Source organism: Strix uralensis, chromosome 3 (genome assembly GCF_047716275.1).
Source record: "Strix uralensis isolate ZFMK-TIS-50842 chromosome 3, bStrUra1, whole genome shotgun sequence".
NCBI lineage: Eukaryota > Metazoa > Chordata > Aves > Strigiformes > Strigidae > Strix > Strix uralensis.
Genome location: NC_133974.1, coordinates 26,940,359 through 26,967,544, shown reverse-complemented (window position 1 = coordinate 26,967,544; position 27,186 = coordinate 26,940,359). Strand labels below are relative to the sequence as shown.

Sequence of the window (27,186 nt, the reverse complement as noted above, 5' to 3'; positions counted from 1 at the left end):
AGACATTTTTGCCCAGCAGTCAGAACCCGGGCATCTCACCCACTCGCTCATACCCTCATGGGTTTTGCCCCTCAGGATAACTGGAAGATAGCTAGTAAGTTTGGGATATCTGCTTACGTTTAATCACCTGCAATCCTTTCTTTGAAATTAGCACCTTTTTTTTATTATTTTATTTAGGTGCTGGAGTGTGTGCTCTGAATGTCACTCAATTCTATCTTAGATCGACACCAAAATGGGCAGTAAGACAGGCATCTTACTAGGACACAAGGTAAAAGCACTCTTATGAATCTGTATTATGACACAGGTTTTCAAACTTCGTTTGAGCGTCTTATACCCAAGATCATAAATCAGGTTTTAAGTGCAAGGTTTTGCAACTTCAGCACCAATCTTTCAATATACCTTGTTGTTCCTTGTCACAGAAAAATAAAATGTAACTGAAATTAATGTGTTTTCCCTCAAAAACATGGGTTCCTTTTAGGGAATAAGAAGGATAGAGCTTTAAAAAGTTTATAAACACTCAGCAGTCAAAAGATGCACCAGATCTGAATGCAAAAATTCAAAGGCATTTTTTGAGTCAGAATGGCATTCCTTCCCTCCCAAGTATTAAAGGCCTTTGATAACAGAGTTGAAATTCTAAGAGGAAGATAAAAAAACCTTTACAATTACACATTTCTAGCTCCCTAAAAACATACATTAAAATTAAAATAGCCATGTTTTTTTAATCCTTCTTTGTCCTCACAGATCCATAAGTGCATTTTCGTATCATTAACTTTTTTTTATCTTCTAAAACAAATGCATCCATTTTGCTAAATATTTATTAATATGACTAAACCGAGAATCCATCAGAAGCTTAGAAAAGCACTTAAAGATACTTTTGTGAAAACACAGCAGGAGTACACTCCACAGAAGAGATCCCAATCAGCCCTAACACTGTCCAAAATAAATACTTGCCAAAAAGTGTTCCTCAGACAGCATGTAGCTGCTAAACAGTTATAAACAGTTGCTATGAGTTATAAATATTGATGTTCTCCTACAAGTCTTCTCATAAGCAACAGCTGTCCTTGCCAGAGATGCTCTACAATGGCAAGCAAGAAAAGACAGAAAGAACATGGTTAAAAGAAGGAACATGGTTAAAAGAATGTTCATCAAATAGCTATTAAGAACTGGACACCCCTAGGAAGGTTTGAGAGCCCTCACCGCACCATGTGGCAGTGTTGTATATATTTATTAAATATGCAAAGCACATGTTTAAAACAAACAAAATTACACAACATTTAAAGGCATTCCTGTTGCTTTAACTGACTACTTAAAAGAAAAATGAACTGGGATCTTTATTTCTAGTTTGCATAACAATTTTTAATGAATGACACTATTTCCTAGATAAAATCTTAACCTGCAGTTATGTGAATGGCATTTCTTTGAACTTTTTGGTTTTTTCCTTTAAACTACAGAACTCAATCACTCTTGTATGTTTAGTACATCCTACTCCCATTTCAGTAACTATTCTTCCTTTATCCAAGGCACATCATTAGTGCTCTAAAGCACTACTGGAGAAGCAAGCACCTCCTTTTTGCTATGTTTGTTTCACCTGTCAAAACGATCAGAGGGAAGAAAGATAATTAAGAGCTTACTGAATAGAGTTCAACAAATGTAAATACATAGATATGTATATATAAAAATATCTGTCATTTCTCAAATATATGCCAAACAGAAACATGTTCCTAATTCAATATATCAGACACAGTTCAGCCTCTATTTGAAAAGCTCTAACATGAACCAAAGTGCAGTGGGTTGCTGGCCAGAGCAGCACATCCACCCAGCATGCTGTAATAGGAGGTTTTGATTGCAGACCCGACGTCTCTACGAGTATCTTGGCAACACTTTTAAAGCTGCTTAGTTTAGCCAGCCTAATTAATAGTGCTTCAATGAGACAAATAATTCCATGAGCATCAGCAATAAAGAAGCCTACAACCTTCTATGTAGTGGCAATTCCCAACCTTCAATTGAAGCTTTTCCTGCTATCAAAGAAATTACAGAGGTTTCTCTTACATGAATTTTCTAAGAACACACATCTTGAATAGAGCTCTTCTCACACTGGAAAACTACCCAAGTCTCTCTCCTCCACCCAGCCACATATTTTTTAAAAAACTTCATTCTGACAAAATGGGGTCGATGTCAGCCAACAGAAGGAAAAAAAGTAAGAGATAAGTGCATGACTCACTGAAAAGTATAAACAGACAGTGTGATCCCACAGTCCTTATTTTTATACTTTTTTTTTTTAAAGAATACCACTACAACTGGCACTCTTGATTCTAGAAATTAAAAGTTAACGGAATTAAGCCAAACTAGTAGGACTGATAAAACTCAAGATTTTCTCCTGTGAAAGTGGCCAAAACAACACACGTTGCTGGCTTTCTTTCAGTGATTCATTCCTGCAACAAAAAAAAACATTCATACCCTAGAATCTTGCCTGAATACTTCAGCATCTTTCCTGACAGGGGGAAAAAAAAAAAAAGTAAATAGATGAAAACAATAGGCAATTGAAATAAAAAACACAGAAGAGCATGAAGACCTACTTGCAGCTAATGCTGTTTAAGGGGAGGAGCAACATCTCACTGCTACAGACATGTCAAACTCCAAACCTGTTTGGCACGGGTAGCATAACTAAAAGCTTACTGTGTTAAGCAAAATGTTTCCATAAAAAGGCCGCTACTAGCAGCAAAGAGAATCAAAATTAGAGACTTTAATGAAATCCAATGCCTAATTTTCAAGATGAGCCAGCATGAGCAGTAGAAATTAGAATGAGGGAAAGAAGAGGAAGAAAACAGCAAATTAACTCATTTCAGTTATATTCGCACAGGATAGATTTTTTTTTTTTTGCTGCAGGCACTTGAGCTGTTGCTGACATGCTTAAAAATTTGTGAGTACCTGCTCTTATGTCAAGTTTCCCTTAGACACCAATATGGATCTTCAACATATGCATGCTGCCTCAGCTTTTAAGGCTTCTTCAGGAAATTACACTATTATATTCACACAGGAATTGAGTAAACTACCACCACACAGTACACTACTAGGTCCTGTTTCTTAAACACCATATTTCACCCATTTTTCACCACATATTTATTTCACCCATTCTCCAAACCTGTAATGAGCAGCTAAAGGATATCTGAACTGTAGAATTAAAAAGCTACACACAGCAATTTAAATATAGTTTAACTCCTAATTGCATACCTACTTCAAATCTTACTTCAGGCTCCATTTTCTTCTCCTACATTGTAAACAAAAATCAATGGGGGAAGCCTTCACTTTCTTCCATTCACCACCTACGTGTCCTCCTGCAGTCACTGGATAAGGGAAATCGCAATCAATCCTTCCCTCACTCTTTTTATACTGTCTCAATAAGACCTCAGAAAAAGGTCTTTCTTCAGGCAAACACAAGCAGAAGCTGCAATTTGATTTTGGTAAGCAAAGCAGTGAACAAGATAAGGCATCAAATCTGCGAAATAACCTTGCAGCATGGCAGACACAATGCTCTCCAGTTCTCTGGCAAGGTCCCCAATCACTTGCTTTTGGCCCCTATAAGTTATTGTTTTGCCTGCACCATTGCATGGCTTCAGCAAGAGAGCAGGGGAAGCCCAACCTTTCTTTAGGTGAACACTCTGCTTGGTGGTCCGGACACTACAAGGAGAACAAGGCTGAAATCATGTAAGGCAGAAGCAGCACTGAATTCAAGTGTTCTGCTTCCCAGGTATGTGTTTAATAACCAGGCGCTGGCACAGGCATACGAACAAACACATTCCTCTTGTCTGTCAGAAGGGCAAAGGAGAAGAGGGAAGGGCAAGCTTTTCCTCATTCCTCCCCCACCCCACTTTTGTAGAAGTCATCAATAGTCAACTCTTTGAAAGACCATCCATAGGGGACATTCAGTGCTAAGGATTCCAAGAGAAGAGGACACTCAACACCCTACACTAACCAACTGGTGGGATTTCAGACATTGCTTCTACTCTGAAGTCAGCCACTGGACATACTAGCCCGGAGTTGATGAAAACCATGGCCATGCTTACGCTCACAGCGAGCTGTAACACACCCTGCCCTCCACTCAAGCCTCAAGGCACCCCCAGTCAAAAGCCACAACTAACTTGTAAGCAAAAAACTCTTTCTAGGATGCAATCCTGTACCTCGCCATCTTAAAATCCATCCAGTAGCACAAGCGGATGCATGAGGAAAACCAGCAAGAGCACAGAAAACAGACACCTTCCCCTAGAAGCACAGCCTAAGTAGTTGTACAATGAAATGCTGAGGAAGTTGTTCGATCCTACTCTGGTTTCATGAAGTGTGTAATGAGGTCCCAGCAGCCTCCAGTGAAGTCTAGTATGGGCATTATCAGCTTGGCATCTCCCACAAAACCTGCTATCAACATCAAGATCCCTCAAGTTATTCCAACCTGGTTTCACCTGCGAGCAGGGACAGCTGGTAAGGGCAACAGGGTTTCACCAGTACAGGTCCCATATGATCCCTTGGGCCAAACAAACTTTAATTTTCAAATAAAGTACTAAGCGAGATACTGAAATGATTTCCAAGGACAGTGACTAATTCTCAGTGCAGCACAGCAGAGTCATCATGCAGCTGACGACTCTGTATCAGTGTTACTGGAAGCAGGTAATGGATTTCCTCTCAAGACATGAGAAGATGCGGCAGCAGCTAGTGATGGACCGCGGTACACAGAACCCCTGCCCACTTGCTAGGTGGCAAGTTGGCAAATGGACAACTGTTCCACGCAGCTGAGGTCTGTCTTCACATGTTTCATGGCAAAACCAGAACTGCCACAGATTTTTGACAAGGTGAGAGATTTGTTTCACATGCTCAAACCATGTTTGTAGAGTATACTAAAGCTGTACTTTGGTCTTGCATCATCCTAGCACCAACTTTGTCATCATGAATATTAATGGAAGACAAAACAGTCAAGCAGGAATCCATACAAAACATTAATAAATTACTAGATTTCCAGACAGGAGAAAGTATTAATGAAAGATGACAGGGGCACGTACCCTAAACAGAACCAGATGTTGCAACTGCCATCTCCCTCTCCAACAGATGCTTTAAAGCCTGGTATGAAGGATCAGCCAGGCAGAAGGATTGTGGGGAAAGGGTCTACAGGAGACAGAGCAAAAATGATAACCGATGCCTCACTGAAGCTGGCATTCAACATCTACCAGCTACGTTTCTGGCCACTATTTTTGAAGCACCTGCCATTTGCTGAACTTTAGTCAATGATGGGCCAATTGCAGGTCCTAGTCTCGGTTTTTACCATCCATTTTAAAAAATGAACAAGACAGTATCCACTCTCAGAAACCAGTACACTGCAGCATTGAATCAAAATGCTGCTCTACCAAGAGGTGCATTGAACAGGTTGTCTCATACTGTTTCCTGGCAGGCAAGGATTTACTTTCTCTTTTATGTCGATTAAGCAGAGGCAATAAAGGTTAAAGAGCACTTGATGCTACAGCCATTACAGTACAGTGGTGGGAGGGACCATCTCTGCCTTTAAGAGAGGCCAGAAAACATCTGCTACAACAAAATATGGATTCATTGCAGTTAAATGCATTTACCATTTGGAGAAAAAAAAAAAAACAAAAAACAAAAACACATTTAATCCCACTAATGAATTTATAGCATGCATTTTTCCAGTATACAAGATTGTTGGCAGGAGGTAACATTCTTTTTTAGACTAACTGATATAATTAGAAAAATAATTCTATGTATAATCATAACATTTATTTTAGAGCTGATATATAATCTCTGCCCACAAACCTTGTCCTATCTGTGTACATCACACAGAGAAGGGGATGCTATCAATTTACTACAACAATACAGAAAAAAAAAAAGTCTAAAGTATTGAAACATAACCACCTAATTCCTTTCTTCCAACTGAGGTCAAAAATCAGCAGAACTCAGCTGTTACTACAAAAAAAACTGACATTAGAAAGTATTTCAAACCAAGCAGACTTCAAAATCTTCTGCACAATCTCAGGGACATTAACAGGGAAGTCAGACTTTGTAGGGGACACCAAATTAAGTTCTCCCTCTGCCCACATCAGGCTGTGGTCTTTCAGATTTGATGTCAAAAGGCACAATATTTTCTTCAAAGTCTTAAACAATACAACAGAAGAACCTGGAAGCTATCATAAAAAGTAGAGATATTTATCTGGTAATAAACTTATTTGGAGCCTTCAACACAGTGTTCTATATTGAGAGATGTTAATATAAGGATCCAATGTTGCTTCTCTACAAACATTTATTTTAACAATTCAAATGTGCGTTGCACACTAGTACTAATTGACTATGCTCACAAAAGGTTTTTACAAAAGCTAAGTATTCTCAAGACACTGAAGTTGTAAAGTTGCAGGTGTTCTTAGAAAGTATTTTACATAGCATTTGTCACACTAAAAAAAAAATTCTTGAACTTTCAGTAAAAATACCTTTACTGTGTGCATACAGTTTCACACAGTGGCATAGTTCTCTCTCTGGTATTAAGTGGAAGTACATGCTTGCTTAAATCATCTAGTGATATTTTTTCAGGGATTTACAGCAGGATGTGCAAAAACACCATGACATTATCAATGTTAAAAGTAAAACACAATTAAACATTTGAGGGTGAATAAACAGTGAAAAACATGATAATTTTATCTGCATCATTAAAAACACCAAAGCTAAAGACAGGTAAAATCCTTGATATGCCCTCTACAGAATCACTGAACAGTTGAGGTTGGAAGGGACCTCTGGAGATCATCTAGCCCATCCAAACCCCCTACTCAAAGCATGGGACACCTAGAGCAGGTCACCCGGGACCATGTCCAGTCAGGTTTTGAGTACCTCCAAAGATGGAGATTCCACAACATCTCTGGGCAACTTGTGCCAGTGTTTGACCACCCTCACAGTAAAAAAAGTGTTTTCTTATTTCAGACAAAATTTCCTGTGTTTCAGTCTCTGCCCGTTGCCTCTTATAATGTTGCAGGGCACCCCTGAGAAGAGTACTGCTCTGTCTTCTTTACACCCTCTCATCAGGTATTTATATACACCAATAAGATCCCATGGGCCTTTTTCTTCTCCACACTAAACTATCCCAGCTCTTTCAGCCTCTTCCCATGACAGATGCTCCAACCCTTTAATAGCCTTTGCGGCCCTTTGCAGGACCCGGTCCAGTATGCCCATGACTCTCTTCTGGGAAGCCCAGCACTGGACACAGCACTCCAGGTGTGTTTCCCCCAATGCTGGCCAGAGGAGAAGGATCACCTGCTGGCAATGCTCTTCCTAACACAGCTCGGGATACCATTGGCATTCTTTGCCATGAGGGAGCACTGCTGGTTCATGGTCAACTTGTCCACCAGGTCACTCAGGGCCTTTTTGTGAAAAGCTGCTTTCCAGACGGTTGGCCCCCAGCCTGTACTAGAGAATGAGGTAATTCTTCCCAAGTGCATGAAGGGTTTGTATTTCTCTTTACTGAGCTTCATGAGATTCCTCTCTGTCCATTTCTCCAGTCTGTCAATGTCCCTCTGAATGGCAGCATCAACATCTTTCTTATTAATCACCTTCAAGCAGATCCCTGAACACGTCAAAGTCTGTTTCCTGAAGTCCAGGGTTGTGATGCTGCTTCTTGCCCTGTTCCCTCCTCTCAGGATCCTGAACTTCACCATCTCACGGTCACTACAGCCAAGGTGACCACACTCACTACAGCCACTGCAACCCTGACCTTCACATCTCAACCTGTTCTTTCTTGTTTATGAGCTCCAACAGAGCATCTCTGTCCATTGACTTCTTGATCACCTGTGTCAGAAAGTCATCAACGCACTCCAGAAAACTCCTGGATTGCTTATATCCCACAGTGTTGTCCTTCCAGCAGATGTTAGGGTGGTTCAAGACCCACATGAGGATCTGAGCCTGTGAACATAAGGCTTCTTCCAGTTGTCCGAAGAAGGCATCATCTTCTACTTCTTCCTGATTAGGCAGTCTACAGCAGACACCCAAAACAATGTCACCCACTAATCACAACCTGCTCTCAGCTGGCCCATCATCCCTCCCAAGGCAAAGGTTCACATATCACTGATGCTCTCTCACATGAACAGCAACTCCCTGTCCTTGCCTTCCTGGCCTGTCCTTCTTAAAGAACCTGCATTCATCCATTGCAGCACTTCAGTCATGTGAGATATCCCACCATGTCCCCGTGATCCCAATGAGATCTATAAATTTGAAAAAAGGAAATAAAGCTTCTAGATGTTTACATCTTAAGTAGCAATGGGTACAACCCATAAGCACAAATTTAAGGAGAGGTAGAGTATGATATCATCTCTTTCCACAGCAGATTACTGGCCACTGACCAAGCAAGCATCTCTCAGGCTTATGGTTGCATAATGGGAGAAACTATGGTGGAAGAGTGAAATTTAGTCTGAGAGGGTTTTTTTCTGAGAAACAGGTGTGGTATGGGAAGAACAGAGGGACTTTTTCTTAAGGAGCTTTCACAAGATTTTGGTATGATAACAGCACCCTGGATTTCAACACCACACATAATGAAGAGATACAAACACTGCCTAAGCCGAAAGCCAAGCAGCAGCACACCATCAGCTTCTCTCACACAGAAACCAGGGCATGGGAGGAGGCCAGGGTTTAACCAGATCTCTCGGGGAAGGGGTCTCACTCACATCAGTCAAATAACTCTAGAGCAGCTTTAGCGTGTAACACCAAGAAGAAAAGTTACAGATGACAGATACAATCTGCAAGCTCAGAGAACTGAAATGATTCAGAGTTGCATCAGATTAGGTTTACAAATGCTAAATAAAAATCATTCTCAAACAAAGAGAGTTCAGCAGACTCTTAAGCTAAACTAAGTGCACACATAAAATTTTGAATTTTTTTTTTTGTCATTGGAGTTTTTACATAAACAACATCTGCAAAAAGTCTCATGGGAAAGTGGTCTTTATCCTTTGAGTAAAACTGAGCAGCAGCAAAACAGCAGCAGAACAAGAGTTATAAGCTATTTCCACCACCCACCAATGCAAAGAATGCTAGTGATTTACTATAAAAGCCAAAATATAATACTGCATTCAAAGGTTCATAAGATGTTTTTTAACAGTGAAAAAAAAAATATGCAGAGATCTAGTTTTGTACTGCAAATTCCATGCACAGAGAAATTAAATTGACAGGATGTACTGGCCCTTAAATTCTAAGGTACAGGAGCAAGAAACAACATTTCACCAACTACAGAGTGATCTATAGAATTGAAAGCATTTTATTTTTATCTGATGCTTTTCATTATAGAAGCTATTGAAATGCATCAGGCAGAATGTGTTATTTTCTTCTATCAAGCAATTTGCCAGAAAGCCTACTCTTCGGTGAAGTATAATTTTTGACGTGTAGCAAATGATATACTACACGTTACAGCTAAAGTTAAAAAGCCTTCAAGTTTTCACTCCTAAGGAAAATAAAAATAGTCTAGATTTAGGAAAAAAAACACAAACTACATTTTTAAGCCACTCTATGCACACTGGTGACCACATACTATGTTTTTTTCCAATCAAATCAGATACACTAAATAGTCAACAGAAGGCATTTTGGATCCAACACAGGAGAAGGAGTTATTTAAGCAAGTTAAGAGCCACACTCTATCACTGGCCCTGTACAAAGCCCTTCCTTTTGAGACTGAAGGGTGCAGCTCTTTAATTTGTCTTGTAAAGCAGAAGTGGTGAGAAGCATGCTGACAGCTAGAAATTGCTGTTCTCTGGGAAAACAGTCACATCTGCCAAGAAAGGCTAGAGAGACCTCAATATTGTGGAAAACCACCAGCAGCTTAATAGTACACAGCCTGCTCCTCCAGTACATCCCACCAGGCTGGCTCATCCGGCGGGAAGGGCAAGAGCAGAAGAGGGAACCTGGGAGGCAGCAGAAAGCAAGGCGAAAGAGCAGTGTAAAAAAAATGTTTGCAAGCCCAGTCGAGAATCCACCACAGAAGGGGCAGGAGAGGAAGCAAAGAATCAGAAACACAAGGCAGACCGAGCTGCTTAGGTTGGAGGAAGCAAGCAAGATCCTGGAACATCAAGGTTGGGGGAGGACAGGAAAATATGAACACACAGGGCAAGGAGTCTGAGACACCAGTGGTAACGACAGAGAAAGGTCACTGTCAACATAAGCACAAGTTCTCCATCAAGAAACTGGGGAAGGGAGGGAAGAAAGGATCCAGGGATTCAGCAGAGCAGTTAAGGAGACCTGAGGAAAGAATCAGTGTACTGACATGGGATACCAAAAGTATTCCTGTGCAGTAGCAAAATGATATAAAAAATTGGTAAGCTACTGTACAAATATAATTTCTAAGAGGCTGACAGGTACACCTCAGGAAAAAAGGTGCTTACAGGGAAAAGGGGGTCAGAGAAACTGAATTCATTTACTGGTCCACATATGCATAAATGCACAAGGGAGCAAACAAGGGGAGAAGTGGAAATAATGGGGGCAAAGACATCTCCCTCTGATTCTTGGCCATTTCTTTTCAGATGTTTTTCACATGAACCCTTCCTAACCCTCTCCCCTCAGAAAGGGAACAAGAATTCTACCATACATTTTGGTCAGCCAACACAACAAAAATAAAGCTGACAAAGTAATTCTTTCAGAATAATTCAAGTGTATTTCTTGTTTCTCCTCTCCTCAGGGTACTTCAGATGACTCTCATAACATACAACACAACAATATTGCTGGGTATTTCTCCTAGCCCTTTCCCATCGAGACGCGACAGCAATTCTTTTGTCTTCTGTCTTTTGAAGGGATTTTTGTGTGTTTGTTCTGTTGGGTTTTTTTTCTGTAACACCCTAATATACACCATGCTATACTGTCCTCTAGAATAATAGAGGTTTTAAGTACGATAGCAAAGACTGCAGATTAAACAAAGCCTAAGACTACTTCTGTACCTCAAAATGGATGTTCTAGGGTGTATTAGTATTCTTTTAGTGGTGTACTGGAGCAAATCAACCAAAGAATCCCCTTCGTTGCTAATTAATAGAAACGAGGGCAGGGAGAAACAGGGGAGAAGAGGGGAAGCGTGTGCATCCAACACAAGTTGCCCCATCAACTTCAGAGAAACACAGCACGTCCCTGTATTCCAACATGTCACTTGCTGATATTTATCTGCATCAGAAAGCTTTACATTTGAAGGGATGAAAAAAAATTGTGCAAATGGAAGGAAAGCAGATGTCTAGAGATAAAGCCATCATCACTGTCTCAGACTTGCCGCATGGCAAAGCTGGGAAAAGAACTCACCAATATCTTCTTGGTTTCAGAGGAGCATTCCAAGACCTCCTGCCTGCTGTACTAGCCGCTCTAGACTGCACCTGCCCACACTGGGAAGATGAGGTCTGAACTACCAGCGTGTTGAATGAAGAGCAGGGCAGCAGAGTTGGGGTTTTGCTCATCCATACAACTATTGCAACTTCTACTGCATTCACAGAGTTTACAGGGTGAATCTTTTTCACTAGTTTCAAGGTGAGCCTTTACAGCAGCAATTTCCTAAGGAGGATTGCAACCATCGCAGTGACATGAACAACATATCAGTGTTACAGGATATATTACGGCATCAGCACAGCCCACAGATGATTCACCAGGAATCGGCACAGATCACTGTGAACTTCAAGCCTTCATCAACAGGAAAACATCTAACTAGCAGGCCATAGAAAGTTAAACAAGTCTCCTGACTTGCTTAGCCCTGAGCTGAGCCCAAAATCAATTTGGTTTTGTGTTACTGCCTTTACGTATATAGAGAGGAAACTTAATTGAGGTAAGATAAGACTAATACAATGCATTACACTAGATTAAGGGTATAACGACCACTAAGATCTATGCTGACCTAACAGTTTGTTAATTATACGCCCTAATGATTCCTCTCGTGTTTTCTCTGCAAGAGGTATGGTGTACCCCTGTTTTTTGCACTTACTTCCAATTCTGTATCTGTACTTTGCATCAGCACTACCCTTCTATTATAAAGGGGAATGAACAGTGTAGCCTGTAGCTAACTTCCACAGAGAGATCTTGACTATTCTCCTGAACCAGATTCCTATAGTAGAACTTTCAAAACTATCTGCTGTTAGAAATGTTAAATAAGGCTCTTTCCATCCATCCCACTTCTCCAGTGTCAACTGATAAGTTTCACATCCAGAATTACAGCAGCATTTTTGTACCCAAAACTCCTACGGAGTCAACACTTATCTGAAATGATGGCACTACATTCCATTTATCAGAAAACATGAATAAGGAACTGACAAGGAAAGTTCACAGGCGCATGGAGGAAGCCCTAATAAAAATGCCTTCCTGCATTGCTGACAAGGCACAAAGTACTCAGAACAGATACTGCAAGTATGTCTCTGCAGTTATAGTTTGTCGGATTCCTCCTAGCCCAGCTAAAAACCCACAAACGTATTCCTACAGTATATTTAGGCACTCCTGTAATCTGATCTGTGCACATAAAAAAACCTAACTGCTTGATTCCACTGCAATGCCAAGGAGCCTGGGTTGTTTTTTTTTTACTCCCTCACTTATTTTCTGCATACATGGGACTTAATATGTAGTCACATATAAGTTATGGGAAAAAGCACTCTTTTTAGCCATCACAGGAGAAAAAAGACTATTTCATATATTACAATTCAAGGAAGAGGAGAAACAATGAATAGTTGCACCCTGTTTACAGAAGTAAGTACCATATATTACCATGAACAACAGACACCATCCTTTGCATTTCTACACAGCAACCAGTTTGTGGAGATCTATTATGTTTTTTAAAATACAGAGAGCCATAGGTCTCCATGGGATTTGAGTCACAAGCACATTCAGCACCTCTACAACAAGAAGTGTACAAGCCTGAAAGCCAACACTGCAAAGTCTAGTACTAAGAGAGAGACTCCTGAGTCTAGTCTATGCACAAAGCCAGCAGAAACTGCTGGAAGTAAAAATAGAACCCACACGGAGGCTATGAAAACCAGTTTTGCTCTACTTCAGAAGGATAAAGAGCTCAGTCACAACAGGATGCAAATCTGTGCCCAGGATTTTCAAAAGAAAAAGCCAAATTTCATACGTCATCTCAAATTGAACATCTTTACTGCTGTCTACAGGAACACTTCTCCACCATGATTACTCTTACTACCTAGAGTGAAAAAAACAATTTCTGTGAGAGTACTGAGTTTAAAAAAAGGAAAGTAAGACTGTTTAAGCTTTGGTATGAACAGACCAACTTTGATTTAGGTAGAAACAAAGGTGCTTTTGAAAATTTCTCTGGCTGGTGAATTCAGTTTCTTGGATTCCAAGTTAGTAAAAGTTGACACACTTTTAAGGTGCAGCTTCCAGATAACGCTTCCGCTGCAGTGTCAAACTCTACCAACCACAACTCACAAAGGCTTCTGAGGTGTCCAAAGTTTAAAGAGGAAACACTGAAAAATGCCCTTGCTTCATCAAGACAGAAGTCGAGTGCGCCTCCCGCTCGCTCTGCAGCCGTGGAGTCCAACAGTGCCTCGCTGGAACCACTCTGGAGTTCTCTAGCAAAATTAGCAAGTGCCAGCCAGCAAGTCACGCTGGCAGGTACCACGTCTCAAAGCCACGCTGAATTGAAAGTGAATTCACCTTTGACAATACTACCAAAAAAGTACTATGCACAAGAATCTGGCTGTTTCCTGCAAGAGGGAAAACACTGACAACTGTGCGGGACTTACACACAGAAAAAGCTTATTCATCTCTCGTGTTTTGCATGGCGAAGTTTCCAGGAGTGGAAGGCAGAAACGGGAACACTGTTATCTGCTAGAGGGTTTTGGTTTTCCCGTGCACAGAGCAGATAGTATCTACTGAAAGGGGAAAAAAGGGGGAGGGCTTAATACCCTCCAAGGTCTCGTAATTCCGATGACGTGAGAGTTAATCACAACATATATTCACATCCTGTGACTCCGGCCCTAACCCCTCTGCCCTCCGAGCAGGGCTTTTCGACCCCCAAATCGCAGATCTCGAGGTTTTTGCTCGTGAAAGCTCATTTGCCGTCAAACGACGCTGAGGGGTTACCCCCACAGACCGACGGCCCCAGCCGCCCCACACCGCGACTCCAGGAGCCCCTCACCGCCGCCTCGGGGCGGGCGCGGCGACGCCTCCTCCCACCGGCGCCGGGCCGGGGCGCTCGGCAGGCACCTGCCGCCCCCCGCTGCCGCGCCCCGGCCCGGCGCCGGGCGGCCGCCCCCCGCTGCCGCGCCCCGCTCACCTTGGGCAGCTCGCGGAGCTGGTTGGCGTCCAGCAGGAGCTCCTCCAGGCTGCGGCTGTAGCGGTAGATCTCCTCGGGCACGGCGGCCAGCGAGCAGTGCCGCTTGTCGATGGACTCCACATGGCGGTTGCACCGCCACAGGGGGATACAGTGGAACATCGCCCCGCCGGGGGGGGGGGCGCCGGGCCGCCGGGGGCCGCGGGGCGGGCGGCGCCGCCGCTCACCGCCGCCGCTCGCCGCCGCCCCCTCCTCGCCGCCGGCCGCAGGAGCCGCTGCCCGCTCCGCCGCCGCGCAGCGCGGGTCCCGGCCAGCCGCCGGCCGCAACCCGCATCCAGCGCGCCGCCGCCGCCGGCGGGAAGCGGCCCCGGGAGAGCGCGGCGGCCCCGGGAGAACAATGGGCGGGAGCCGGAGCCGGAGCGGGGCGGGGGGCGCCCCCCTACTGCTCCTCGGCGGGCCGCTGCCCTCCCCGCAGGGGCATCGCGGGGCGCCGGGCGCCGCGCTGCTGCTGCCGGCCGCCGCGCATTCCCGCGCCTGACCCGGAACACGGGCGGCCTCTCCCCCCCCTCTCCTCCCCTCCCCGCCTCCCCCGTCCCGGCTGACATCAGCGGGGCCGGGCCCTGCCGCCCCGCCCCGCCCCGGCCCCGGCCCCGGCCCGCCGGCCGGCCGGCCCGCCCGCCCGCCGGGGGAGGCGGCCAGCCGCCCGCACCCCCCGCCCCGGCGCCTCCTCGCCCCGGGGCAGCCGCCCGCACAGCTCCGTGCCAGGGAGGGCGCCGCGCGGCGGGACGTGCGGAGCCCTCCCGGGGGGGGGGACGGGGGGGGGCCGGTTTGCCGTCGCTGCGGGCGGTGGCGCGGGCTCTGCTTTCGGTCAGGCGGCGCAGCGCGGTCTGAAAGGCGCAGGGATGCCGTGAACCGGCTGGGCCACTCGTTTCACCTACTTGTAGGCGCGCTGACCCCGACCCGAGGGGCTCGCAAACATCCCGGAGCGGGAGCGGGCGCAGGCTGCGCCAACATTTTCCTTCCAATTGTGGGAACGCAGGGCTGGCTGAAAGTAACGTAATAACATGTACGGGACGCTGTCTAGGTGCCGTGGCCGCGGATGATGTTTTTCCTCTCAAACTACATTGCTGTGGCATAAAAAAAAAAAAAAAACAATATACTATCCTCAAGGCTTCCTGAAATAAGGTTTTTTAAATCCACTTTCAAAAGAGCCGATTGTAAGGTCAGAAGGGTCAGCAAGGGTAAATACACCAGCAGCCCTGTGCCCGTGTCTGCCGGCTCCAGGCTCCAGCAGCACCACTCCCCAAACCTCCGTGAGTGGGGCGATGTGCTGAGCTCCAACAACAAAACACAGTCTCAGAGGCTCTCCGCTGTTAGGTTGCATAATAGCAATTTTGTAATCTACACAGTGACATAGAGTACTTCAGAAAACAGACAAACTTCAGAGCTGCTCTTGAAATATTGCTGATTTCTCGCATAATTATAACAGGGTGCAGACACGGGACTGGGGGAGCGGAGGAAGTTTGTTGTAGTTGTCTCTGTTCTTTCCCATCACAGAACTGACAATACTGAGTCTTACAAAATTGCAATGTATTTATTGTTGTTTTTTCTTAAATCAGCTGATAAATCTTGCAAGTAACACTTGCTTAATTTCTGTGGGAATTGCAGTGATCTGCCTGTGTTTGGTTTTTAAAAGGACATTTTCGTGTACTCTTTGCTGACCTATAAAACAAGAAACTTTAAAGATGTTACCATTTTCTTATAGGTACCTTCAAAAATCGGTCAGAACCAACAGTTTCTTTCTGCAATTGATATACCCAGTAATTACAAAAAAAATATGTGGAACCTCCCAATGTGTCTAAATAAGTATGTAAAGAAATCTCCTAGCCCATGGGGAAAGATAACAACTGAACTGAAGTGTTTTTTCAGAAAGCCACAGGAAACGATCTGACTTCTGGTCATACCACAATTAAAAAATGTGTGTTGGAGCAAAAGTGTCATCATTTCACCTCAGAGGGCTGTAACTGAGTTTCCAGCATAATTTTCATCCACTGCAAGTGTACAAACTGTTTATAGCACACGCAAAAAGAAAGCTGCAATTGATCTTTTTCATCCTGCACTTGAAAGGAAGAGCATTACATACAGGTATTCTGAGCAGGGCTTGGAGATTAGTTTTTTCACCGTATCTACAATATTTTGAGGCAAAGACATCCTCAGCTTCTGCAGTACCCATGGAGGAAGCATTCATAAATGTGTTCATGTGTGTTTGGAAACGGGGCGGGCACACACACACCATCACTCTCAGGCCTTCCCAGCCCTGGAGCAGGAGATTAGGTAACTACAGGACAGAAGAAAATCAAACAAAGGTGTTGCACATCGGCACAGAGCTTGGCAAAGGCAGGGACCCGGGAGGCTGGCCAGCAGATCTTAGAGGTGGAGGTGAGGAGGACCATCTCCATCACACTTAGTGGGTCCCAGCCGGTGGCCAGCTGATACACTCCTTCCAGCTGCCGGCGAGGCTGGTCCTCGCCGAGGGCAAGCAGAGGGGCCAGGTTCAGAAAATCAAGCTTCTCATGGCAGCTCCGACCCAAGCTCTGACACGGGAGGTCTTGAACCAGATGCAGGGAACATGGTGTTCTCCGCAGAGATCTGCTACCAAGATTGCCTTGCCTAAATTCAGTGAGCATTACAGCTCCTCCTTGCCTTCATTCCCAGGGAACCCTCTGGAGAAGCGGGACTGCAGGGGAGCTGTGCAGCAGGGCACGTCAGCAAGGGAGGGCTGCAGCTGGCTGCCCCCAGTATTCACAGAACATGCAATTCCATATGGGACTATATCGTAGGGATGGGGTGACATCAAAGCACTTGAAATTGAAGAACAATGCGACTTTATTAATTGCCAAACTGAAGCATGAACAGGTTGAATCCTGAGCTCCAGCTCTTAAGAACAGGCTTGTGAGTGGCACTTCAGGACCTCCTGTGCACCTTCTGCTCAGCTGGAAGCATCCACATTGTCCCACAGCTGAGTCTGATGCCAGGCAAGAGTTCCAGCAGTGGCCTCTGTGGGAGGGATTTCATGCCAGCTTGTGGTGCTCTCTGTCCCATGTCTTCTGTGCCGTTTGGGAGAAATGCCCGGCACACCCTCCAGACAGAGACAGCTTCCAATCCCAGCACGCTGATCTGTCTCAGAGGCTTGTGAACAGTTTGAGCCTTTCCTGCATGACAGAGACATGAAGTTTGGTATGAGGTGTCACTTCTGAAGATGCCGTCATGTGTCTCATGACTAGGTCTCACTGTGACAAGTCTAGACAGTAACAGGAGGGTGACAGTGACTATCGGGTGAGTCTGTGTACTTTAATGAGGATGAGGCAAACTATTTGCATGCTTCTCACGAGTGTCAAGGAGTCCAGGGCACAGAGTGATGGCAGGAGAACTTAATACCTATTTATGAAATCTGCCTTCACCAGGTGACACTCAATATAAGGATAAAGAGCCTCTTCCCCTTCTCTGAGCTGGACAACTAATGTCATAGGGTCTTTGATAAAATCCTTGGGAGTTTAGGACATCAAATCAGTGCTAGTGGCCCTGGTCCACTGCATACCTGAAAATATAGCCTGAGGCTATGTTATGGAAATTGGCATCAAGGAGGCCAAAAGGCAAACCAGCGCCTTTGTTGAGGAAATAGTATTCTCACATCTAAACGCATCATCCTGAGCAAGTAAACCTGTTCAGCTTTGGTCAGCGTAATAAGTTACTAGTCTCCATTGTTCTGCTGCACTAAGAAATAGCAGCAATAAAAAACCCTTCCCTAAGCTAAGAAGAGACCAATTCTGTATCCTGTGTGGCCAGAAGAGTGACCTTGTGTCGGGGCAGGTTTTGGTGGGAGAGGTCTTTGAAAAGGGGTGGATAAAGAGAATTGTGATACATCAGAGAAGCTATAACCAGACATGCAGGAGAAGTTGTGAGCAAGCAAAGGACAGCAAATTGCCAGGGTTCATACTAACATATACTTAACAACCTTCTTACTTGGGGCAATTGTGTCCCACAGGGCAGGAGAAATATTGCCCTGATAGCAGCAGTCCTGCTGTGTTACACATTTCCATGGCAAGCCAAGGTGCGGCTTATGTGCAGAAGGAAACAATGTCTGTTGCTCTCCCAGTTCTGCAGGGGATTACCTGCCTCCAAACCACCGTTTGATAACCATTTGGTCTGGTTTACCTTTTTTTTTGAGTTTTGTTGTTTAAATCTTTCCATTTCTACTTTTTTTTTTTCTTTTTAGTGCTTCTAAAAGTATTTTAGTACTTTTTTATGTTGGTTGGCTGAATTTTAGTTGCTTGGGACAACTTAGTATTATTTTTAAGACTCTCCCAGCAATGCCAGGAGCCTTAGAGCTGTATGAAATCTTTGAGAAGTAATGCCACTACCTCTTTTATGAGAGTAATAAATGAGTGTGGGGAGCAGCTTCGTGCTTCTTTCCTGGCAGGCCACTTTCTTCAGACTCGGGTGGGCAAGGTCAGGCTTTTACCAGCTCTGCTTCTTGAGGGGAACAGATGAAGTCTGCCCTTGCTGTGATACCACAGTTCACATTTCTTTCTGCCATTCACACTGTGATTGGGCAACCCACATCAGGTTTTGTGGCAGTCACTGTTGCCCCTGTTAAACATCATTAAGGTGCACAGGAACAAAGGTTGCACCCCCAGTTATTTGCAACACATACACAGCAGGAGAAGAGCAAGCTCTCCTGCACGGGATTGCCAGCAGGAATGTGTTGCATGTGAGGGATCGCCCTGCTGAACAGGTCAGTGCTTCCAGTGTTGGGAGTGACAGCAGGGGTACCAGTTACACATACAGTCACATCATAGTTGAAATTTGGGAGATAGGCCACGACCAAAAAATTAATGTCTTATAGTCTATCAAACAAACAGCCATCCTTCAATCACTACCAGTCTGGTCTGGGTACGTAGCCAAGAACTTCAGTGCTGAAAATCTCAATTTCTCTTTCTAGAGACCCTCATCCTGCGTGCTCCTGAATAAAAAATTAGGTTTATGTGACTTTTAAGGAGTTCGGACAATGAAATGTAAAATAGAGATAAGGTTGGGCTGATCTCAGGAGTATTCCTGGAAGTTATTGTTTGAAAGAAGCAAGAGCAAGGTCACACTGCAGCTCTCCCTCTTTGGCACAGCTCAGACAGAATTGCTTTCTGGCAAAAGACAATTGAAGCGAACAACACCAAGTTTTAAGTTGAGATTCTTATTAAAAGCCCTAAAGCAAGGATATCCATGGGTTTGGGTGAGTGCAGAGGAAGTTAGTGCTGCTACAAATAAAGCAGTAATGTTCAGAATAATCAGAACTTAACAGTAAAGTACATTGTGGGGTAGAGAGAAAAAAAAGAGAATGGATGGAAATAGATTTTGCATCAGCATAGTTCAAGTAGTTCATAAAGCTTGTAGTTCTAAACCCTCTTAAATTAACACTAGGAAAAAATACAATAAATAATAAGAAAAATAAAGCAGGCCAAGTTCCTGATGCCTTTTCTGCGTTTGGGACTTCTTCCCTCCCCCAGTCAGATCTTCTGAGCCTCATTAGAGAGAGCGACATGCAGTTACAGAGCACAGAGAAGCTGGCACAAAACAAGAAGAGTACGAAGAGAGAAAGATCCAAGTACTGCAGGCAATAGGATCAGTTTTGAGGATAATAACCTAACCAGCATTCGATTGCTGCTGGAAGAGTAGTTACCCAACCCCTCTGAACAAATTAAATGGGAGTAGTACTGAACCCACAGCAACCGTACTACAGCCTGCAGAGCTGCTGAGAACCAGGCCTGGCAGGGCGCTGGAGTTAATTAGCACTGACATACTTCTCTTCTCTCAGTTTTGCTGGCTGAGGACGCGAGTCTCATTTACCCTTCAGTTTCTATTTCAGTTGTTTAGAGGGGGTTGTAAAAGCAGCAGGTAGATGTGACTATGAAGTATTCCCATATTGATTACAGACAAATACAGTTACAAATTATGGTTACATCATCACAAGTGCCACATCTACAAAGTTTCTGTATATCTGAAATAACTGATAGAGAAAAATATTAATGTATTATTTGTATAAAGGCATATCTAGGAGTTGCAATGAATTATTATGGCCATAATACCAAGCTTAAGCAGCACATGCTTGTGGCAGTGCTTTTAACACGTTCGCTGTGGTTTTACAGTGTTATAAATAGCAATCACTGTGAGCAAAAGCTGTAGCATCTCTTCTCTTGTCCACCCCCACCCCCACCCCCAAACAAATCGCTCACGATAACGTCAGCTTTTATTTGAACACAATGAGCTGTAATCACATGAGGTATTACTCTGATTTAATCCTATTTGCTTTAGTTTGGTTTGTAAGGAGTGGCCAGTAATATGTGGTTGCATTGTGCCCGATGGTTTCTTATTTCACACCAACTTTCAAGGGCTGACACCCCTCATCTTCTCTGGCGAGAAGAACAAAGCGATGGGTTCTGGCAGGTAAGGAGAAGAGATATTCTGGTGGCTGGGATGGGTGTTTTCCCATCTTTCTTTTTTTTCCCCTCCCAGTTGCTGAGCTGGCTGTCACAGCTAATGGATAGATTCTGAGCCCTAACAATTTTTTCAGGTTTTTGCTATTTTCAGCTGGTCCAATACAACCAGATACAACCTCTCACAGCAAATTTTGCTTCTCCAACCACTGTGAAGACAACAAGTAGAGACACGAATTCAGATCTGTGTTTACTTTTTCAAATCAACATCATGATGTAGCTAAATACCACCTGACTGCATGTAGTTTGGTGCTCTGCTTCCCATGGCCAACAGAGACAACCACACTGATGGATTTGGCATGAAATGAAAAGGCAGAGACCAGCATGAGGTAGGTCAACCTGCCTATCAGCATAGCACCTTCATTTCATGCCCTTTCATGATCTTTATCCTCTGAATGATGAGAGACCCCCAGCTTCCAGTGGGCTCTGAGCCAGGTTGCATTCAGCATCATGAGGGTCAGGAGGAGACACCGTCTCTGTCAAGGAAGCTGGGCTGGTGCAGGGTTGCACCAGCTCAAGGGCAGCAATGAGGAGCATCACTCTGCATGTCAAGAACTCGTATCAGGAGCATCCTTACAGCCCATCATTTCACATACTGATTGATGGACCCAGAGAATGTTTTACTGATGGGAGATAGAAGCAGCTAGCACCAGGGCTAACGTAAATTTATCAATGAAAAATATTTTGACTGGCTTGTAATTTTTTTCAAAACTTTTTTTTTTTTGGCATGTGGTTCCTAGTTCCCTTCTTCCTCTCAGCTGGAAGAGAAATTTAATGCCCTTAGAGTAGTCAAATGGGGTCTTATCTACAATTACACACACAAACAATTCCAGATTTGGTATTCATAAATGCAAGTTTAATGTTGAGTCTACTCTTCACTAATTTCCTATAATAGTTATTTAGCTCATATAATGCATGTTAATTAGACAGATGTACTTCAACAACTTTTAGCATAGAAGATATTTTTCTTCAAATTATAAAATACCATGTTAGAAAAGTGTTATTGATCTTCAGGAAGAAGAATGAGGAAATTTCTGATTTAGAGCAAGAGGAATTGATAGACTGTGAAAGTTGCTTATTTAACGAATCAGACCCAGGATAGTGGAAATATAACTGGAATGTATTTGGAATGCCAAATGGAAAAATTGTAGTAAGCAGTTGCACCGGGTAAAATATTTTTTCTGCCTTTAATTGTGTCACAGTAACAACTGGCGTTAAAAGCAGACATCTGAATCCAGTGAGTTACCAGGTATGATGCAACCATTCAGTGAGAAGCATAATTGTCTTCAGAATTAAATACCTTTCTGAAGAGATGTTATGCTGAGGACCAAAAGGTAAACTAGCAATTTAGGACATACATGCAACAGCTCAATCTTCTAATTAGAAAAAAATATAGTTTAAGAAATCAGCTAACATTAACAAATAAATAAAATAGAAAAATAACCGCCTATATTGTTGATAACAAAATGGCAGAGCTTGTGTGTCCAGGTCACAACACTTATTAACCAGCTACCCAGTTCTGTAAAGCCTGCACTACAGTTGTCACAAATGATGGTTTTCAAAAGAATTTAGGTCAAGTAAACACTTGACAAACAGACATACTGTGGTGAACTGGAAGGTTCACGTAGGCACCTGAGAAGATCTGCAGGCCAGCAGGAGTAAATGGAAAGCAAAATGGGCTGGGGCATGACCCTGGCATGCCTTTAGCTAACTCCCAACTGCAAGGGACTCCTACCAGCCCAGCAGCTGGACTAGATGATTGTTGTAGGTCCCTTCCAACTGAACTATTCTATCCTACCCTACCTTTGGTCTTTTTATGAGAGAAGAGGTTTCACCAAGTACCGATGTGCTCAGTTAAGACTGTTTTGTATTTGAAGAAAGTATTGAAATTAATTTGATTGTATGAACATCTGAGATGACTGCAAACACCTGAAAATATATGGACCAGAAAAGAATCTAGGCATTCTGTTGGACACAAACCCAAAAAATAGGCTTCTTTCAGCTGACACCAGTGGTGCAGTATACATCCGGTCTTGTCCATTGTTGGGAATCCTTGCATGGAAGCACCATCACCCTGGATACTGCTCAGCTTTCATAATGAAATGCCCACTATTTCTTCAGCCAGCACGCAAACACAGATCTTGAGCCTGGATGTTTTACTCAAGTTTTTCATTCTGTATTTCTATTTCCAGTTTTTAGTGCTTCATCCAGACACCCCGCAGAGGCATAGGCTAACAGGAGACCAGGTGAAGGTGAAAGGGAAACCCAGTCTGCTTTGGTATGCTCGTTGAAGCCATGTAGTTGGCAAGAAGCAAGCTTGTAACTTTGCAGCTTACACATTCATGTGGCCTTGCTTCGCATGGCACCAGGCTCTCTTGGCTCATGGCACAGGTTTGACTTCTCGTCCGCCTGAAATCCCATTCCTTGTTGTGAGCTTGCTTGGTTTAGGCAGTTCAGATACGTCAGTGCTTTCAAGTTTAGGAGCCATATAGATGGGGTCTTCCCCAGGTGGAAATGCTGCTGGACATGGGCTCCCCCAAAGAAATGGAGCCCGCCTGGGGCCCCCTTTCCTATGTATAGCTTTTCCCCCGTCTTTCCCAACACAGCCATGGTCATCCCGTGGCAAAAAGTCTCTTCCCAGCAGGAAGGACAAGCTGCCCTCGAACAAAATCTCAGCAGAAATCTGATCCCAGGATACAGATGTTGGGCCTAATGCAGATCAGGCTGGATGATGCAGTTTTTCCTCAATTCTTTTGTCTCCCTCTTCCTCCCTGCCCATCTCCTACAGGATTCACGTGATACCACAACATTTATTTTCTGGATGGTGGGAAGCTCATTGCAATAGTCTGAATTAATCTCAGGGCTGCAAGCTGAAAAGAGGGAACAGTGAGAGGATACAACAGCTATAAATGAAGGCAAAAATAAAAGAATCTTGCCCTTTCTAGCTCCTGGAGATACACTGTAAACACCAAACAGGCAGCTACTCCTCTTGCACACAATGGCCAGCTGCTGCAAGTTTCCTATCTTTGTCTGCTTCCCTGCTAACCTTCCTTAGTCCAAATCCATCCCCAACTGAACAAAGCCTCTTTCTTTATATTTGGAAACCTCCCTAGGAAGCAGAAGGGCACCTTTTCTCCTTCTGTCATCAGGAGCGATGGGAAGAGCTGATAATCTCCATCATTAGCTTGCCCAGTACTTCCTTTTGTAAGATCTAGTTTCTACTTGCTTGCAACTTCCCCAGACTCCAACTGTCAGGATAATTTTTTTTGCCTTACGTGTCTGGCTCAGACTCAGGTATTTTTAAGAAAGTTTCAGCTAAAACCATCAGCTGGTTCTAAGAACACACCGGAAAATACACTATGCTGTACCTTGAAAAGATGCACAGTAATTCTGCAACTGTGATCATTTGCTTTGGGAAAGTAAAAAAAAGGTCCTTTTAGCAGAAAGGGCCGCTGAGCAGAGAGCTCAGCCTCTGATCACCAGTGTGCCCTTTGCTGCCACAGCTGTGAAACTTGTCCAAAATTCCTCTGAAAAAAATAAAAATCAGTTCACGTAGGTTCAGCAGCATGTGCACTTAACAAGCCTAATATTTAGCAGCTAAAAATCCCCCAAATCCTCCATGGACTTGGTCAGCTCTGCGTCATGCTGCCCAAGCTGCCCACGTGCCCCCTGAGAGCAGCGGGAGGGCTGGAGAGGCTGGGGGATCTGCCTGGGGCAGAGGGAGAAGGGGGCTGCCTCCACTGAGGCTGGGCAGGACCAACAAGGGGGGGTGCAAGGGACAGGGGCCATGGAAGGGCAGCAGCGGAAGGGAAGGGGGCAGGAGAAGGGGGGGCAGTCCCCAGAGGCACAGACCCCAAAGTGCCCTCGAGAGCTGGATGGCGGACACCAGCAATTCCTTCCCGATAAAGGGGACAACCTGGGTCTGCTGGTGACAGAGGGGGCTACAACCTTCCCAGAACCAGGTTTCCAGCAGCAGGTGACATCCTAGGGCACATCTCAGGGCCCTTCCCCACAGCAAGGTCCCAGCAGGATCCTGCAGCCAGAACATGGCCGAGCTCATGGAATCCCCTCTGCTGCGGAGACATCTCACCAGCACAGTGGTGGAGCAGAGGAGCCCTTGCAGTGTGCTCCCTGCAAGCACCGGTAAAACCAAGACACTGGTTCATTAACCAGCCAAAGCAAAAATGAAATTCCTCACAGATCCATCGTTAACATAGCAAGAATTTTTCTCTATACAGGGAATAAGGGTGCATGACCCCATAGCCTGGCGTAGCTGCACAGTCAGTGATCTGGGACATGGAGCACCAAACAGGAGAGAGTCACAATGTGTTTGTGCAGCCTCATCCCATATTATAGCATCTCAGCCAAAAAAAAAGGTTTATTTTGAGTTCAGCCTTACAGGCTGCATCCGTGCTGCTTATTTTGAGGCAGAATTGTTGTCTATGCAAGCTATGTACTTCGGGGTGTGCTGCCATTTATCAAGAGGTAAATCCTGGCTGCACCCTGAGCTTTAAAGGGCTGCATTTCTCTAACAAGCTGTGTTACAGTTCAGCAGCCTCCATCTGTCTTGTCAGTCCTCTTCTTGGCATCACCAAAAAAAAATTGGCCCCAGCTCATTCCTAGAAGGGACTGAGCATTGTCCATTTGATGAGCAGACATATTTGCAGGCAGCCTGAGTACAAGCTGCCTAAAAGGAAAATGTGTGCACAGGGATAAGGTTTCCCAGTCTACATGAATGTAGATGTATCTGTAAATGGCCATAGATCAATTATTAATTTGAGCTGCATCTGGGCTTTGGTAGTGAAGAAGCAAAATTCTGTTGCTTTGCTGTAAATCTAGGGTTTGGTACTTGTAAAACCTTTAATTTCTTTTCAGCACTCCAAGTCAAATCTTCAGTTTTGCAATGACTAAAAGCGGTGTCCCACATTTTCCAAAGAGCTCTTCAAAAGCCGCAAGAAGAAAGAGTAGGTAGATCCCCCCAAAATCACAGTGGACCTCAGCTCTCCAGGGATGATCATGAGCACCAGAGGGAAAAGTGGCAGTGTCTGACCTCAGAACATAGATACGGGACTCCAACCCCATTTCTTTTACATCCATATTCACCACCACTGTTAGTGTGGCCCACAGTGCCCTTTAGAACAACAGAAAAGGATCAGTAAGTCTCCTCCTCCAAGAGGGTGAAGGCTGAGCAGACCACAGTCTGTCACCAGTTCCTAAGCAGTTTGAAGCTGAATTTTCTGAGACGCCAATTTAGATGCACAATCAGCATCATTAGCCTAAGGTGAGCAAATTTCACAGCAGTATCACAGTTTCTAGGGCAGGTACATGATATTTAACTTGCTTCCCCAGCCCAGTTAGTCTTGCACCAGGAGTGGAGAGAGCTCATTTCCAGTCAACCATGGCTGGCTCCTCGGCTGCCAGCACCTCCGGGACAGGAGGACTCCTGCAACACATGTCCTCTTCTGAAGCTGCTCTTAGCTCCTCACTGTGTCTGCAAAGCCATCTACTCCTACCACACTCTGCTACTTTCCCTGTTATGGAAATTTGGCATGTACTTCGTGTTAAGGTAACAATGTTGTGACAAGCACCATGTCATCCAGATCTGCTGTGGTGGTTTTCTCTTTGTCCTCCATCTTCCAAATCTTTCTCCTGGCTCACCTGAATGTTAGGTTTGTTTCAGAGTCATGGTTACTGAGCTGAGAGCAAATCCCAGCACTCAGAGTCCTATCAGGAGCACCCCAGGTTTTTGCCCACCTGGGCAGCTCTGGGCATGCCTCCCCTTCCACAGTGGGCATGACAGGATGCACAGGGGGTGAGTTTCCATAAGGATCTACCAGTCCTGCAGAGCTATGTGTGGAAAGATAACATGTTCATCTCTTTTTCTGAAGCACTCATCCAATGCTGAACCACTGAAAAGAGATGTTAGCAAGTAGATGAATAAATGCATACCTGGCCCCAGTCATCTTAGGAGACCTCAGGAGCTACAGAGGCTGATTCCTGCTGGAGATATGTCTCATGAACCAGCATGGTAGGAACGAAACTACCATGCTTCTACATGAAGTGTACTTATCTAGTGTAAATATGCCCATTTATACCAGAAGGTGAGTTTCCTTTATGAGGGAAAGAAGTCTACCCTTAATTTTTCTACTGAGTTTGTCCTCTGGCAAAACCTGCTTTCATGGTTTCAAACAACTGTTTACAGAGCAAAAGCTGCCCCCTTGTTGGAGAGACAATGTGGTTTAACAGAGGCTTAAATTAGAGAAATTAAAAGGCAGAAAGCTAAGAGAAGTACATTTTTTTTTCTCAAAACTTCAGACCAAAAAAACCCAACAATGCAGATATTCATGAACATGTTTTCCATGTTTCATGAACAAA

At 44.3% G+C, this 27,186-nt stretch overlaps 1 protein-coding gene across 1 annotated transcript in view; it reads right to left on the bottom strand.

The window, feature by feature from the left end:
• Positions 1 to 14,445, bottom strand: part of LRRC1 (leucine rich repeat containing 1) — a 74,300-nt gene extending 59,855 nt beyond the window's left edge. Inside the window, exon 1 of the mRNA XM_074861739.1 lies at positions 14,267 to 14,445. Coding sequence (XP_074717840.1) covers positions 14,267 to 14,425 — 159 coding nt within the window. The 5' untranslated portion in view covers positions 14,426 to 14,445. The remainder of the gene's footprint in view (positions 1 to 14,266) is intronic.
• Positions 14,446 to 27,186: the final 12,741 nt, after the last annotated feature.